Here is an 18,219-nt window from a genome sequence, read left to right as displayed (position 1 = left end):
AATGGGGAGATAATTGCAGCAAATAATAGCTATTTAGCAGACTTGGACAATTACTATTATTCGGAAGGGATCAACAAGTTAGAACATCGGTGGGCGAAGTGTATAAGTCTACAAGGAGACTAAATCGAAAATAAAGGTTTACCCCAAACAAGTAAGTAGTTTTTATTTTTGTATGGACTCTTCAAACACCCCTCGTAGTTTCGACAATTCAAATGGTTCAAATGGCTCTGAGCACTATAGGACTTAACATCTGAGGTCATCAGTCCCCTAGAACTTAGAACTACTTAAACCTAACTAACCTATGGACATCACACACATCCATGCCCGAGGTAGGATTCGAACCTTCGACCGTAGCAGTCACGCGCTTCCGGACAGAAGCGACTAGAAACGCTCGGCCACCGTGTCCGACTGTCAACATTTGAGAGGTTTTGCAGACGCAGTCCAAGAACAACGACCAGGAAGATTGCGTGAAGTGATGCCACTCCATGGTAACGCCCGCCCGCTTTCTGCTAGACCGACAACAAACACTGTACAGGAGCTGGTTTGGGAAGTTATTCCACACTCACCTTAATCATCTAATATTGCGCCCTCAGACTGTCACGTTTCCCACTCTCTATGGAACAATCTTCAAGTAGTTACCTTTCCCGATGAATGCGCTCCGAACTCGGCTCGATGAGTTCTTCGCGTGATTTCTACAGTCGCGGAATCGAATACTGAGGGGTCCAAAAAATATATCCACTGTTTAAAAGTCCATAAGTTGCAAACTAATTGACGGAGTTGTCTCATCTTTGGTAGTGTAATAGTTTGTAGTTCCGGCAATCGTCACTGCGTTGTTTTGTTTTGTCAGATGACAGTCGCCAGATAGTCAGTGTTTTGTTCTTAGTTGCACCTAGTTACTCGAATAAACATGGCTGGCTCAAGGCTTACATTCGATGAAAGGAAGTCAGTTTTGAAGCGGTATTTTAAGTACGAAAACATTAATGAGGTTCAACGGCAATGGCGAAATGAGTATCAAACAGAGCCACCGACACGTTTAACGATTCGTCGCATCCGAGACAAATTTGAAGCCGAAGGCTGTGTTAAAGATGTATGCAGACAACGATCTGGACGACCTGTAACAGTAACAAATCGAGCTAACTCCCGTCGTCTGTTACAACAATTCACTCGCTCACCACAGAAGTCTGTGAGACAGCGTGCCAGTGAAACTCGAGTGAGTCGCTCAAGTGTTCGGCGAATTTTGAATACAGCAATGTGGAAGTGCTACATCCCACGATTCCTACACGAAATGAATGAGGACGACCCAGATCGTAGAATGAAGTACTGCGAGTGGTTTACTAACATGGTGCACAACGATGAAGAGTTTGCAGAGATGATTGAGTGGTCTGATGAGGCACAGTTCAATGGCATAGTAAATCGCCACAATTGCATCTACTGGGCCGCCGAAAATCCTAACGTCCATGTGGACAAAGCCGTGAATTTGCCAGGAGTAAATGTGTGGTGTGGATTGTCTTACCCATTCTTCTTTGACGGCACAGTTACCGGTGAGGTGTAGCCAGGAGTAAATGTGTGGTGTGGATTGTCTTACCCATTCTTCTTTGACGGCACAGTTACCGGTGAGGTGTACCTTCAGAAGCTTCGACATCCATTTTACCTGCCATTCGAGACTTGTGTGGAGACGGAAGAGTTTACTTTCAACAAGATGGTGCCCCAGCCCACTACCAAAATCGTGTTAGGGCGTATCTCGACGAAAATCTACCAGGAAGATGGATACGCCGTAGAGGTGCTGTGCAGTATCCATCACGTTCCCCAGACCTAACTCCTCTGGACTTTTGCCCATGGGGAACACTAAAAGACGTCGTTTATCGACAAAAGCCACGCACATTGGATGAACTTCGAGAATCCATCGTACATTCATGTACAAATATCCAACTGAACACGTTGGAGTCAGTAGTTCGTTCTGCAGTTCGGCGACATCGTTTGTGTGTGGATGTTAATGGTGACCATTTCGAACACCTACAGTGATATCTTTAAGTTGGACTTTAAGCTACACTTTCACCAAAAATGAGACAAATCCGTCAATTAGTTTGTAAGTTATGGACTTTTAAACAGTGGATACATTCTTTTGGACACCTCTGTGTTTACTCCGGCTTTGTCATACTGCTGTGAACGGAGAAGGAGAATATATAATTGATGACTAAAGTCTCTGATATGTGCATCTGCTGTGTTTATTAAACTTATGGATAAACGCCACGAACATATGCACCAGCCTAATAGTGCACTGCGGTACTGCAAGGATTGCTAAACAACGTGTATAACGGATCTCTTACGTTGGGATAAATTTATTTTATTTTTTGTTAGATGTTTTCGTTAAATAGCTGAATAAATTGTAATTAGGAATAATTTAATCAAGCAGAGTAGAAAAGATAAAGTCAAAGAGATGTTCATTGGGCGGACATTGTCGTAATGTAACGTCATTGCGTTGTTCGGTTGTTATAACAAGTCGTTTTTTTTCCGTTCTGCTGTTCGGTCGTGCGCGTATCTGAAAGGAATTAATTCGGGGACTAGAATAAACTTTCACTTAATATTTACGATTCTATGTTACGACAAAAGGGGTTAACGTCAGTGTTAATTTGAATTGTGGGCGACAGGATTAGTTTTGACAGATACGTGAAAACGGACGTAACGAAAGTTGTTCGCATATCATCCTTGAACGTAACTTTTTATTTAATTAACGATTGCGGGCTCATTAAAAGCTATTATCTCATGATTAGGGTCAATCCCTCTTTCCTCCTAGATAGTGATCATTCATTAACATTTACGTCATAAGAAAAACGATTATTAATAAAAGTGATGTTAGATGACAATTACGTGATATTCCGTTAGTGTGGAACCGACGTAATATCCCTGAAATGACATTGATATATAATTTGTGTTAAATACTGAACTGAGATAGGAAGTAAATTGAAATTAGTGAACATTTGATACTGAGACTATAGAAGCAGAAGCATTTAAGGTTTCTCTTCTCTAAAATGGCAAAATAGGTACGAACCTTAACTCAATAATCGACATTATGTATTGCAAAGACATTAGCATTTCATACTTATTTTGACGACGCGCTGTGAAACAAAGGAACGTTGAGTCTCTGTACGGGTAATAAAATTAAATCTAAAAACATAATTAATAACGGCGAACTCCGCTTTAACAAACTGTACTGCGTGTCGTCATCGGGCAATAACTACTCAACCCTGGAGTCTTGTGTGGTGAAATTAGAAGTCGGGCATATAAAACAAACTTAAAAATCCATTCAAGCTACAGTGGAGTCGGCACAACACGACGTGGGCAGTTGTACGTGCTACAGCCTCTCTATGTACACTCTACCTCTTAGTAGCCAACGTGTGTGAATGTAGTTATAAGATACGAGACAAAATGTTATTCTTATCATATTGTAACAAATAAGCCCTCGGTCACAAATATTAAGTCAAAATTGTCCTGGTTTGGACGCTACTATGAGTGTCGTCTTCAGAATTAGGCTAACTGTACTAAAACATTAGGTATATAGTACATTAATACAATTAAAGTGTGTACTGACTCGAAAAGATGCAGTACTTACAAGTCACATATTAAAAAAGATCTCAGCCGGAAAGGCGACGTCATGAACACTTGTCAGATGGCGAGCCGCTAAGGGCTGCTCGTACTGTGGACAAGGGTTGCAACAAGAGTGAGGTGCCCACTTTAGAAAGTGTGGGCAAGTAAACATGGTGTTGCTACGAGCGCCATCTAGTAGCCGCAGAAACAACTAGGCTACTGTACATTCAAAATTAGACATATGAAATTGTGGTGCAGCTGATTCAGACATAACGTAAGCATTAATAATAACAGGATGAAGTTACATATTTATCTGCTTTAAGTAGAGATACATTTTGTAACGTAAAAACGTTAGTTATGACATACAAGAAAACAGCAAAGATGTGACAGGAAAACAACATTTCGGTAAACTGCATGAGATGATGGCATGAGATGTCTTAGAGGAATTGGAGATTTTCAAACATCTCACTCGACATGATGGCCTCATTCTCAACGAACAGCTGCAGCTGCGAAATAAAAACTTTTTTGACTGTATAAAGCCATTGCTTGATCTTTGATTCAGATTTCCTCATGCAGTCTAATTCTGAAGACGACGCTCATAGTATCGTCGAAACCAGGTCAATTTTGACTTAATATTTGTGACCGAGGGCTTATTTCAAAAATGGCTCTGAGCACTATGGGACTTAACATCTGAGGCCATCAGTCCCCTAGAGCTTAGAACTACTTAAACCTAACTAACCTAAGGACATCACACACATCCATGCCCGATGCAGGATTCGAACCTGCGACCGTAGCAGTCGCGCGGTTCCTGACTACAGCGCCTAGAACCGCATGGCCACCGCGGCCGGCGAGGGCTTATTTGTTACAATATAATTCTGACACGGTCACTGAACCTTAGCAGCTATGTTCAAAGTTTTATTATTCTTATCATACTGTATGTAATTACTTCAAAATGTTCTGCATGTTTATGCGTTTTAAATGTATTTACTGGACAATTTTTTTTTTGGTCATCAGTCTACTGACTGGTTTGATGCGGCCCGCCACGAATTCCGTTTCTGTGCTAACCTCTTCATCTCAGAGTAGCACTTGCAACCTACGTCCTCAATTATTTGCTTGACGTATTCCAATCTCTGTCTTCTTCTACAGTTTTTGCCCTCTGCAGCTCCCTCTAGTACCATGGAAGTCATTCCCTCATGTCTTAGCAGATGTCCTATCATCCTGTCCCTTCTGCTTATCAGTGTTTTCCACATATTCCTTTCCTCTCCGATTCTGCATAGAACTGGACAAATATTAAACAATATTATCGCACAAAAAGCCTGTAGTTTATCAAAAAAGAAAAAAAAGGACAGCAAAGTCCATGTCTGCGTCCCGGTGATTAATAACGTCGTTTCACGAGCCACCGGTCGCCATTCGTCTTGGAGGAGAGACATTACAAATGTCTTTGCCGAGTGGAGAGTTACTCGAGGCGAGGAAGTGAGCCCGCAGCCGCTGCCGCCCCCGCCCGCCACGACCGGAGGCGGAAGGCCGTCCTCTTCTGCTCCATTTGCCGCCATCTCCGCTGCCGCCCCCGGCGGAGGCGGCCCTCTGCTAATTAGCCTCCGCTTGCAGTGCGCCCCCGCCCCCCACCCCCCAACCCCGCACTGACAAAAGCTCAGACAGGGCGCACTTCCTTTCTCCACTGCCCGAGCAGCCGAGGAGAAGGAGGGCGGCGGAAAGAATGCGACCGTGACGGAGATGCAGCTGGTCTTACCTACCGGATCGGGGCGCCTCTCGTTGAGTGCGCTCCCAGTCACTTAATTGCCCCTGTCCGTCCCCGTCTTTTGTTCCCTGGACTGCTCTTATTGGTATTTGTGCACTTTGCTGCTTGTTGTTTCACGCTTCAGTTCCCACGTAGAAGAACTGTAGTCCATTGGTTGTGTTTCGATTTACTTCCGAGCACGACTTGCAGGCTCGGGCGTAGGGTTCGGTTCTTGGGTTGGGAAGGGAGGAGGAACTGACATTTTGATACTATCTCCCCCTGCTCCCAACCCTAACCATCGCCCACAAAAATGTTACTTGAAGTCGCTCCCTCATTTAACGTGGCACAGCTTCTATTCTAATGCACTGCTCTCCAGAACTTAAGGACGAGACAGATTAAGTAACATAATATTTTAACTACTCAGTGAAAGTGCGGTAGCATGTTGTCAGAGTTCTCCTAGTCGAGCACAGAAAGCTGATCGTCACGTGGTTTGACGCGAGCGTGACTGTAACGCCAAATGGGGCTGGCCCCGCAAGACGAGGCGGTTGGACGAATGGGAAAAAGCTGCTTGTCAATTAACAAGCAGTTAAGGTGAACTGTGGTGTTATTTTTCATTAAAACCTGGCCTGGAGACGACATTTATGTTTTTTTCTCCTTTATTGTGATTTCATTCCCCTGCCCCATATGGGCAAGAGAGGGCTGTCAGCGGCACAATCCGCCGCTCTTCAGCCGAGTGACATGACAACTTAAAATAAGAATAAAATGTTACATACATAAGGCGATAAAGGAGAACTTAAAACAGACTAATGGGACAAAATGGAGGCAAATAATAGACTAACACAGGGACGTTCATGGAGGACAGTTAGAAAAAAAAATTCACCAGAAAGTTAAAAAACACAGTTGGCGATCCTTCGAAACTCAGAGAAGATACTGAATGGACATCCACACGTTAAAAGTCGGCCATCAACATTTATGTGATTTCAAACGTTGATGAATCATTGGAAAACTGCAAGACAGATGAAGTGTGAGAAGTGTAGCCCAGGAGTCTGGTATTGCTCACACCATTGCTTAAAGCCGTCGGCACACGGACCGTGCTGTCGAACGTTAACGTTAAACGTGCCAAGTTCAACGTGCTGCTGAACGCTCAGGAACGATATGACTTGTGCATACGGTAAGTGCGCCCCAACGTGGTATACGCGATCGCAACGCACTCCAGCGGCAGTTGAGGGATGTTTCTAGTTCGTAAATCACATTGTTTACTCAACGGGCGCGCGTAAAATTCCCACATTAGCTGTATTAAAACGCACATTTCCTCCATCGTCCACGAAAAGGAAAGTACCATGTCCAATCAATAAGGACACAGGCTTATAAAAGTTCCAATGCAAACAGTGCGGTATAAATTTGGAATACTTCTCCACATAAGATAAACATTATTTCATCATTCCCACATTTTAGTAAAAACCCCAAGGTCAGTCTTATTTGATCAGTGTTCCTAGGAGGACGACGGTTCAATCCCGCGTCCGGCCATCCTGATTTAGGTTTTCCGTGATTTCCCTAAATCGCTCCAGGCAAATGCCGGGATGGTTCCTTTGAAAGGGCACGGCCGACTTCCTTCCCCGTCCTGCCCTAATCCGGTGAGACCGATGACCTCGCTGTTTGGTCTCTTCCCCCAAACAACCCAACCCAAGTGTTCCTACCCAGTAGCAGAATCTTTGCAACATGTGAATTACGAAGCGTAAAAGAAAAAGGAGCAAAATATGTTTATACAAGTAGCGCAAGCTGTCCTTTAGGTTAAGCCAATCGAACAAAGTCACCCCTCAAAAAAAAAGGCGAACTTACTCTTACATCAAATATTGTAGTATATACTCATATTAAACCAATAATAAAGTATCAGGACACAATAAAAACGCGAATGTTAGGAAAAAATTTGGAACTGGCAAAACGCGAACCACCGCCCCATGAAACAACTCTACAGCGGGCACTGACGCTATTTATTACGCTGCACCGATAACAGGCTCCTAATTTCTAATCATAGTATGTTACCTCCTGCAGAAAACCTTAATCGTAGATATGTTACTAATTGAAATTTAATTATAACAAATTGTACCAAGATCAATGCGTTTTGGGTGGATCTTCAGTGTGTCGCTGGCTTTAAATAGCCTACTCTCATAACACGCAAGTTACAATAATTCTTTTGCCACGAATATGATATTTCTCATTATTTTATTGGAACGAATCACACAGTTAACAACGGGTTTTCCAGTGATTCTCAATTTGCTGGTGCTCAGAAACGGCATATATACCGGGTGATCAAAAAGTCAGTATAAATTTGAAAACTGAATAAATCACGGAATAATGTAGATAGAGAGGTACAAATTGACACACATGCTTCGAATGACATGGGGTTTTATTGGAACCAAAAAATAGAAAAGTTCAAAAAATATCCGACAGATGGCGCTTCATCTGACCAGAATAGCAATAATTAGCATAACAAAGTAAGGCAAAGCAAAGATGATGTTCTTTACAGGAAATGCTCAATATGTCCACCATCATTCCTCAACAATAGCTGTAGTCGAGGAATAATGTTGTGAACAGCACTGTAAAGCATGTATGGAGTTATGGTGAGGCATTGGCGTCCGATGTTGTCTTTCAGCATCCCTAGAGATGTCGGTCGATCATGATACACTTGCGACTTCGGGTAATCCCAAAGCCAATAATCGCACGGACTGAGGTCTGGGGATCTGGGAGGCCAATCATGACGAAAGTGGCGTCTGAGCACACGATCATCACCAAACGACGCGCGCAAGAGATCTTTCACGGGTCTAGCAATACTTTGTTCTTTTCTTTTTTTTGGTTCTAATAGAACTCCATGTAATTCCAAGCATGTGCGTCAATTATTACCTCTCTATCTACATTATTCCGCGGTTTGTTAAGTTTGCAAATTTATACTGACTTTTTGATCACCCGGTACATATAGGCTTGAAATGTATGCCAATATGGCACCTCACAACTCTGTACTGAAGGGAGACGGCGTGCATGTGACGTAGGTGGCGTTGTGCCATCTCATTGGTCAACGCTCAGACGCACGCTCAGAATATCCGACATGCCAGATATTGCTCTGCACGTTGGGAAAGACTCCCGAACGCGCTATTGCACGCTATGACGTCAGAAACTCGGCACGCTCAACGCTCAACGTTCGGATACACGGTCCATGTGGCGACGGCCTTATCGTGCATGGGGAGTTTTCTGAACTATAGGCAGTGCTGCCCAAAGAGGAGGAGGTGGTCCACCAAGGTCAACTGCAGCAATAGGTGACCGATACATTGTGCAACAGACAAGAGGCGACCCACGTCAAACAGCTGTTTTAACTGCAACCACATTTAACAGCACCGCAAAGGCATGCAGTCACACACTCCACAGAGGCACGCCGACTGTATGGGGGTGGTCTCCTTGCCGGACGACCAGGGCGTTGTGTTTCGTTGACACCCGCACATCGGCGGCATCGTTTTCCACGGTGTCAAGAGCATAGGGACAGGACCAACGAGCAGTGGGGTTACATGCGCTTCTCAGACAGCAGTTTCAGCCTCAGTAGTGATTCTGGACGCACCCTCATATTGTGGACGGCAGGAACTCGTAGTGCGTCTAGGAAAATTTCCGGAAATAATCGTTCTGGTGGTCCGCGTTACGGTGCGAGGAAGAATAATGCTGAATGGCATACTGACCTCGAGATCCTTGAACACAGTACACTCGCCCACTTCTTGTGACTCCGAACTGATTCCGCATGTGGTTCTCTTCAGGGGCGCATTCGACCATGACTTCTTTTTTATCGACGACAATGGGTGACCACATCGAACAGAGCAGCTTGAGGAGCTCTTGGAACGAGAGGATATTTAGCGAATGGACTGCCCTGTCAGTTGTCCCGACTGAAATCCCACTCAGCACGTGTGGTATGGTTTAGGAAGACGTACCACAGCACTTCCACATACACCAACGATCATCCAGTATTTGTCAATCGGTGTGGTGGAGAATGGAACGCACTCCCACAAGATCTCCGTTGCAGAGCACGTATTGCCGTCCGTACTGATCACGCACCTATCAAGAACCGTGTCCCACCTTTATAAATGTCCAGGCGAACATCGTAAATCGTGGTTACTTCAGTGTAATTATTGTCTTTGAATAAAAGTGCCATTTCTGTTCGTCTCATTGACTATTTGTTCCTGTTATCTTACGTACTATGCTGTAGCAGTTCTTTCCATGTATTGTCCAAATTTCATCGAGCTATGTTTCTTGAGAATTACACATCATACGAAAGTTACTTTCGTTCTTACGTTTTGCAGATCAGTGTAATAATAATAACAACAAAATATAGAAAATATTTTAACACAATAGGAATAATAATAATTTGTTTACATTACTGCTTACTGCTTTGCTTTAAGGTTAACATCCAAGAAATTGCAGTTCAGGGACATACTGTTTTTGTAAAGCATTCGTCCAGAAATTTAAAAACTATGTGTAACATACAACTGATTCAAAGGCGATAATAAGAGAATCTCATAACATGATCAGTGTTGTTACCTGCTGCTGTTGTTGCAATCGTGAGTCGGAACAATGATCTAATGCAGGACTGTACCCTAGTCTGTTCTGTACAAACGTGAATAACTACTGAAACCTACATGCAGTAGTAGGTGTTTACTGTTTTTAAGCCTCGGTCACCCTCTACAAGTTTCATCCCCCCCCCCCCTCGCCCCCCTTCTTCCACTCACAGACATTTCCATCCAGTACCAAATAAACTATTCACGATGCCTCAGGTAGTGTCCTATCAACTGATCTCTTCTTTTGGTCCAGTTGAGGCAGATATTTTTTTCCCCACTCCTGTTCAGTACTGAACTTGTTAGTTATTCGATCTACCTACCTTATATTGTGAATTCTTTTGTAACACCACATTTCAGATGCCTCTATTCTTTTCTTGTCTTAACTGCTTATGTCCACGTCTCACTTTCATACACTTCAGACAAAAAACGTTCAGAAAAGGCTTCGTAACACTTAAGTTTACACGGAGATGGCTTAGTGATATTCAGACGGTAGTATACAGATGACGGTAGTTTCACGTACACAACCTATAAAAGCCCAGGGCACTGACGAAGCTATAGTCAGGTGATTCATGTGAAAAGGTTTCACAGACTCTGAATGCGGATGATAGTTGGAGCTAGACACAAGGGACTTTCCATATCGGAAATCGTTAGGGGATTCAGTATTCCGATACCCACACTATCAGAGTGTGCCGAGAACACCAAATTTCCGGCATTACTTCTCACCAAAGACAACGCAGTAGCTCACGGCCTTCACTTAACGACCGAGAGCAGCGGCGTTTGTGTAGAGTTGTCAGTGCTAGTAGACAAGCAATATTCCTTGAAATAACCATAGAAATCAATGTAGGACCTACGACGAACGTATCCGTTACGCCAGTGCGGCGAAATTTGGCGTAAATGCGCCATGGCACCAGACGACCGACGCTAGTACCTCTCTTAACAGCACGACATCGCCTGGAGCACCTCTCCTGCGGTCGTGATCATATCGGTTGGATCCTAGATGATTCGAAAACCGTGGACTGGTCGGATGAGCCACCAGTTTCAATAGATAAGAGCTGATGGCAGAGTCCGAGTGTGGCACACGCCCCACGAAGCAATGGACCCAAGTCATCAACAAGGCACTGAGCAAGCTGGTGATGGCTCCATAATGGTTTGGCCTGTGGTTCCATGGAATGATTGCGTCCTCTGGTCCAACTGAAGCGATCATTGACAGGAAATGATTATGTTTGGCTACTTGGAGACTATTTTCAGCCATTCATGGACTTCATGTTCTAAACAACGATGGAATTTTTATGGATGACAATGGACCATATCACCAGGCCACAGTTGTTCGCGATTGATTTGAAGAACGTTCTGGACAGTTCCAGCGAATGATTCGGCCACCCAGATCACCCAACGTGAATCCCATCGAACATTTATGGGAAATGATAATTAATACTGCAAATATTTTGTACTGATCAATTCTGTTCAATGTCAAGTATGTATTTTTCACTATGTAATGTCTTTGACCTATTGTAATGAAGTGGAAAGTTCTGTAAAATGTTTTCTCTTCACCATTTAAATTCTTTGTATTAATTGGAGAAAAGTAGTATTTAATTATGGTTATGTTATTTTGACTTATTAATGTGTTTAAATTTTGGAATTTTATTAAATATGTTTTCTTGCAACTATGTATAAGCTGGTTCATACCTAGAGACTTGCATTGTATAAAATGAAAAGCAACAGTACTTCCCATCTGCAACGGAAGTGAGTTGGCGCGCTAGGAAGAGGTGGATATGGCGCTCAGTCTGCGCGCCAAGTGAGAGAACACATGAGAGGACACAGTCAGTCGGCAGCTAGCTACTGGACAGTCTGGTCTGAGCAGCTAGCGAGTGAACAGCGCAAGTGCCGAGGGTGGCATCCAGTACCTGGATTAATATGGAAAGGCCTCGGATGTGTGTACGGCTATAAAATGGTGCTCTATTAATGAAAAAGGCTCTATTGTTGGAAGTATCTTCGCCAAGAAGAAGTTAATAGAGCAAATTACATCGAGAGGAAAGACCAGGTGGCCGCCATGTAGCCGCCTCCAATATTGTGCCATCACTTCAGCAAATTTAAGAGGTCACATTTATGTCAAAGTACCGGGTGATCAAAAAGTCAGTATAAATTTGAAAACTGAATAAATCACGTAATAATGTAGATAGAGAGGTACAAATTGACACACATGCTTGGAATGACATGGGGTTTTATTAGAGCAAAAAAAAAAAGTTCAAAAAATGTCCGACAGATGGCGCTTCATCTGATCAGAATAGCAATAATTAGCATTACAAAGCAACAAAAAGCAAAGATGATATTCTTTACAGGAAATGCTCAATATGTCCACCATCATTCCTCAACAATAGCTGTAGTCGAGGAATAATGTTGTGAACAGCACTGTAAAGCATGTCTGGAGCTATGGTCAGGCATTGGCGTCGGATGTTGTCTTTCAGCATCCCTAGAGATGTCGGTCGATCACGATACACTTGTGACTTCAGGTAACCCCAAAGCCAATAATCGCACGGACTGAGGTCTGGGGATCTGGGAGGCCAAGCATGACGAAAGTGGCGGCTGAGCACACGATCATCACCAAACGACGCGCGCAAGAGATCTTTTACGCATCTAGCAATACTTTTTTTTCATTCTAAAAAAACCCCATGTCATTCCAAGCATGTGTGTAAATTTTTACCTCTCTATCTGTATTATTCCATTGTTTATTAAGTTTTCAAATGTATACTGACTTTTTGATCACCCGGTATGAACCAGTGCGTGTAAGTGTTGTTTAATTTGCAATAATAAGGCAAATTCTGTGAAACTTGTATTCCATCCTTGATTTGGTTCCTCTCGTGATATCTCTTAGGATCTACTCCACACAAATACTGACATCCGAGTACCCTGTGTGTTAAAATCTAATGAAAATAAATGATTGATTATTTGTACAATTCTGAATACAAAAAAATGTCAAGAGATATTCTAGTTTCAATTGAAGATAAGGGAGGAAGTTAGGGTTGCATTTATGAAAACCTCCATAGTGATTGGTTTGCCTTGTTACAAAGTGTTTGTGCTTAAAAGATTAACTGCATTAAATTCTGTTAGTGAAAGTTACTGGTTGTGTTAATGGCAATAAGACAGCACATTGTTGTGAAGTTAGTTAGAGTGTAAATGGAGTTGAAGTCATACTTAAAATTATATAGAGAAAATTTCCTGGATTAACTGTTTTAAAAGCCATGCAAGGCGAGTGAAATTTGTGAAAAAGTAATACCTAAATTTGCATCTATCAAATCGTCTCAGAAAAGTGTGTTTAGTTTGCTTTAGTGTAATGGTCAGTTTGAGAATCTCCACTTTAGTGTTGCTTAATAAGAAGAAACATTCTTGAATAATGAATATATTAATTGCAGTTGAAGTAAATTTTGGGTTTTGTGCGCTTTGTGTTGTAAAACATTGGAAAGGTAGTTTGAGGGCCCCAACTAAGTCTTTGCCTATGAAAGATAAAGTTACAGTAATTATTTTTATTCATAAAAATAGAAATAAGATTGCTTCATAGTGAGCGTAAAAATCCTGTTGACAGTGATTTTTAATTATATTTGCAGTATATGAAAAGTAACTATTGAAACAGGACTATGTCCATGTCCATTTTTGGCCTAGTAGTGTCTTTCACAACATTTGATGATGAGATAATTTATATATGACAATGTATTACTGCTGAGAAGAGAAGTGTCAATTGTTCCTGTGAGAACTTGCACATACTATTTATAACTGCTAGTAGAGTTTTATTGAACTTCTCTGGGAAAGAAGTAATGGTAGCTTTCCTTTACCTTAATTCAATACAGATTCTTTAAAAGTAATGTTTCATATTACTATGCCTAATTAGGCTGGAGACCGTATTTTATTTCATTTAAGTAAATGTGGTTACTTAAGAAATTTTCCGAATTTTAATCTTTAGATTTCTAGTTTCTACTGTAATATTAAATTCAGGTTCGATTATCCAAATCCATTAGGTAACTCACGGTCAATTTACTTAAATCCTCCCAGAGGGTAAGATTTACTGCAACGTAATAGCATATTCGGTAATACACGTTGTGCCATTATAACAAACGGCGCAGTTTAGTGCTGTATTTGGCTTTTCCCGTTACAGTACTATCTATTGAGCAGTAAGTGTTATAGACCAACTCGTGTACAAAATCCTGCGCTGATAACACTTTCGCAATTGTGGAAAGCTATAGAAGCAGCATAGCTCAACATTTCTGCAGGGGACTTCCAACGATATGTAAAGTCCATGCCGCGTCGAGCTGCTGGACTATGCGAGGTAATAGGAGCCCAGACACGGTATTAGGAGGTATCTCATGGCTTTTGTCACCTGAGTGTGTATTCAGCGTTAATTTATCTTCTTGACAAATGTTTACCTTGGTATCGCTAACCTGCATTTTATATCGCCTCTCCTTCAGCTATCGTCAGTTATTTTACTGCCTTAACGATGCAACTCATCTACTGCTTTCGATGTCTCATCAAATTCCCTCAGCACTGCCTGATTTAATTCGTCCACATTCCATAACCCTTGTTATAATTTTCTTGGTTCTCATAATCTCTTTTCAAGACACGATACATTACGTTTAACCACTCTTCCAACTACTGTGCCATCTCCTACACTATTAAATACCTTAACTTTATCCATCTTAATTTTACTAATTTCCAGGATTCTGAAAGGCATGACGTCAGCAACTGTATGATTTACCAAATTATGAAATAAACAGCAAAAAACTATCGAAGTTTCAATATTCATTTTCTTTATTGGTCACTAGTTTCAAGCCCTAAGGTCATTATCAAATCATCCACTAAGCTATGCAATACCATCCATATGACTGTCGTAATGGGAGGTATTGTATAGCTCAGTTGATGATATGATAATGAGAAAATTAATATTGCAACTTCGACGGTTTTTCGCAATTTATTGCATAATTTCGTTAGCCATCGTTGCTAGCAGCGATGGTAGGACGATAGTCGATATATACCAGCAATAAATGAAACAACATCTATATTTTCATCTCTAATTTATTCCAGAGGCAACTGGGTTCGGGAATCGCGCGACTACTACGGTCGCAGGTTCAAATCCTGCCTCTGGCATGGATGTGTGTGATGTCCTTAGGTTAGTTAGGTTTAAGTAGTTCTAAGTTCTAGGGGACTGATGACTACAGATGTTAAGTCCCATAGTGCTCAGAGCCATTTTGAACTGGGTTCGGCATTCTATTGTGTTGTGCTATTATTAGGCCCTATGAACTACGTTGTAACAACAATACAACAGCTGAAGTTGCATACAACTATGGGTAACAAACTTCGCATTATATTATAGAAAATTGAATTAAGGAACACGTAACTAAATTTCACATAGTACAATTAAAAGTAGTATTGCACAAAAATAGCAACATCTGCAGGCTCCAAATATATTACTTACTAAAAGAAATAGAATAAGATGTTAATAAGAAAATTATTATCCTAAAAACTGAACCGATAAAAGCAGCGAGTCATAAAAAGTAACAGGCGGAAGTAACCAATAGGAAAACATGGTTATGTAGTTTCATGTAAGTTGTGGCTAAATGAAAGTAAACAGAATATGGACGATGTAGCAGACAAAGCTCCACGTCAAATGTAGTGTATGGCGTCAAGGAAAGATAATTGAAACACTACACGAGCAAAAGAACATACTGGTGTGTTAACTCCCGGTAAAGGAAACCGAAGGCAAGAAAACAAATAATGTGGCTTCTCAGTTCCCGCAACACTGAACGAACGGTTTGGAACACTGCTTAACATTAAAAAGTCACCAAGTAGCAGCTTGACGTCGTACAGGGTAAAAATCCCGCAGTCAAAAACCCCAAAAATAGTAGAAACGCCAGAAATATCTGATGGAGTAAAGGAACAGAGGGTCAATCTCTCGATCACACCTGCATGTAGATGAGAAACAAGACGTACATGTAGCCGGGATAATTTATATAAGGATCAGGATCATACAAAAATAGAAAGGAACATACATGTATTCAACCTGCTTTCCAGAGTAAAAACCATGAAGCCATAGATCATGTCACCACGCAATCACAATCTGTGAATGGATACACATTAAAAAACCTGTATACCGAGTAGGTCACGATACATAAACGTATTATCGGAATTACCGAATGGTACAAACCCTTCAATTCTACGCCATCAGGCCGTAACGAATGCACAGGGTGTCCCACTCATCTTGACCAACCTAAATAACTGTTTGTCCAGATGCAGATTACAAAGTGTTTCAAGAAAATGTACTTTAGCCGTCAGGGGGACATCAGTCAGCATGATTGCCTTCGTTGTAGCTTTATTTCTTACAATGATATGAACAACTATATGACTTTTTTAAATGGCATCCTGTATTTTTTATTCGGTACTTCATTTCCTCTCCTAAAGACCTATTCAAAAATGTATCACAGTCTACCATTAACTCCAACATAACGTTATTAATAACATAACATAACACTGACTTTGAGCCCGGAATCACAAACTCGCCCACTTGCTGGAGTTGTCAGAAAACAAATGAAAACCAAGTAAAAACATAACAGAAAATTGGCTTTGACTCTCCTGTACCATTGCCTAGGAGTAGAACATTCAAAGGTGCTCAAAGTGTTGACCCTTGACAGCGATACACTGGTGCATCCGTTGAATTACTTACTGCTTCCACTGTTGCCTGCTGAAGAAGATTACAAGCAAGCATGATACATTCTTGCATGTCTTCTGAAGTTGTTGGAATATCGCGATAGACACTGTCTTTAATGCATCCCCAACGATAAAAGTGCAGGGGATTTAAATCAGGAGACGTAGCAGGACAAGCAACTGTTCCTCCGCGACCAATCCATCTGGCAGGATACCTTCAGATCGGAACACGACGTGCACGTAAGTCATTATGTGCTGGACATCCATCGTGTTGATACCACAAGAGCATCCTAGTTCTTAGCGGCACTTCACCCAGAAGAGGAGGAAGAGTTCGTCAGAGGAAGTTGGCATACGCTGTGCCGTTTAGACTACCACTGATGAATTAAGGGCCAGTAATTGCAGTACCAAGCATCCCGCACCAGACGTTAACTCTCCATTGATGCTGATGTTCCACCTGTCTAAGCCATCGTGGGCTGTCACTGGACCAATAATGCATGTTCCTTGTATTTACCTGTCCTTTGTTTGAGAAGGAACATTCATTGATAAATAGAACATTGGAGAAGTTCGTGTTGGCGAGGATTTGCTGCTGTGCCCACTGACAGAACTGTACACGATTCTGGAAATCATTCCCATGCAGTTCATGATGTAGGTGTACATGGTAAGGATGGAACCGGTGACGTGTAAGAATACGATGTACACTGGTTTCAGGAATACCAATCTCGTGTTCAAGCTGTCATTTGCTCACATGTGGATTCATAGCAACGGAAGCCAAAACAGTAAATCCGGCAGCTTCGTCTGTGCGAGTGCTACGACGATTGCGTTGTCGTTGGTTAAAACTTCCAGTTTCCTGAAGCGTCGCAACAAGACGAGAAAACATCCGACGGGAAGGTGGGTTCTTGTCAGGATATCGCTCTCTGTACAGTTCTGCGGCTGCGTAGCATTTCGCCTACCTTCATCAACAACAACAACAACAACAACAACAACAATAAAAGAAACGTTATGTCGATGCAGTTTGTAGGAAGTACAGCATTTACTGTATGCCTACTCTACACAACAGTATTTAAAAGGACTAAACTACTGTACTAAATGTACCCGTACATAAGAAAACAGTATTGCAATTACTGTTCTGCTAACTTACATTCGCCATAGATGAGTAGCATTTCTACCTTCTCTTCGTTGATGTACATTCTACTCACACAACTCTTAAACTGACGATGGCTGACGGAGTGACTGGTGTGCATTCTACTTATGTTTACATTTGTCCTCTGTCAACGTCATCACGTGGATGTGTTCCATTATCCCGAGTACCTGCACTAACGCTGGGAGTTTCAACGTCAGTGTTGTGTTATGTAATTAATAACGTTGTGTTTCATTGAATGGTACACTGTGATACATTTTTGAATTGGTCTTTAGGAGAGGAAATGAAGTACCGAATAAAAAATACAGGGTACCATTTAAAAAAGTCATACAGCTGTTCATATCTTTGTAAACAACAAAACTACAACTAAGGGAATCATGCTGATTGATGTCCCCACGACGGCTAAAGAAAATTTGTAATTTGCATCTGGACAAACAGTTATTTAGGGTGGTCAAGATAAATGGGACACCCTGTATATT

General features: G+C 41.8%; 1 protein-coding gene across 1 annotated transcript in view; it reads right to left on the bottom strand.

The window, feature by feature from the left end:
• Positions 1–5,138, bottom strand: part of LOC126416853 (THO complex subunit 5 homolog) — a 241,140-nt gene extending 236,002 nt beyond the window's left edge. The window contains exon 1 of the mRNA XM_050084736.1: positions 5,046–5,138. Within this exon, the coding sequence (XP_049940693.1) occupies positions 5,046–5,138 (93 nt within the window). The remainder of the gene's footprint in view (positions 1–5,045) is intronic.
• Between the last annotated feature and the right edge of the window lie 13,081 nt (positions 5,139–18,219).

The sequence above is a fragment of the Schistocerca serialis genome, chromosome 8 (assembly GCF_023864345.2).
Source record: "Schistocerca serialis cubense isolate TAMUIC-IGC-003099 chromosome 8, iqSchSeri2.2, whole genome shotgun sequence".
NCBI classification, from domain to species: Eukaryota; Metazoa; Arthropoda; class Insecta; order Orthoptera; family Acrididae; genus Schistocerca; species Schistocerca serialis.
Note: the sequence above shows the minus strand (reverse complement) of the source record. Positions and strands in the feature narration are given on the sequence as shown.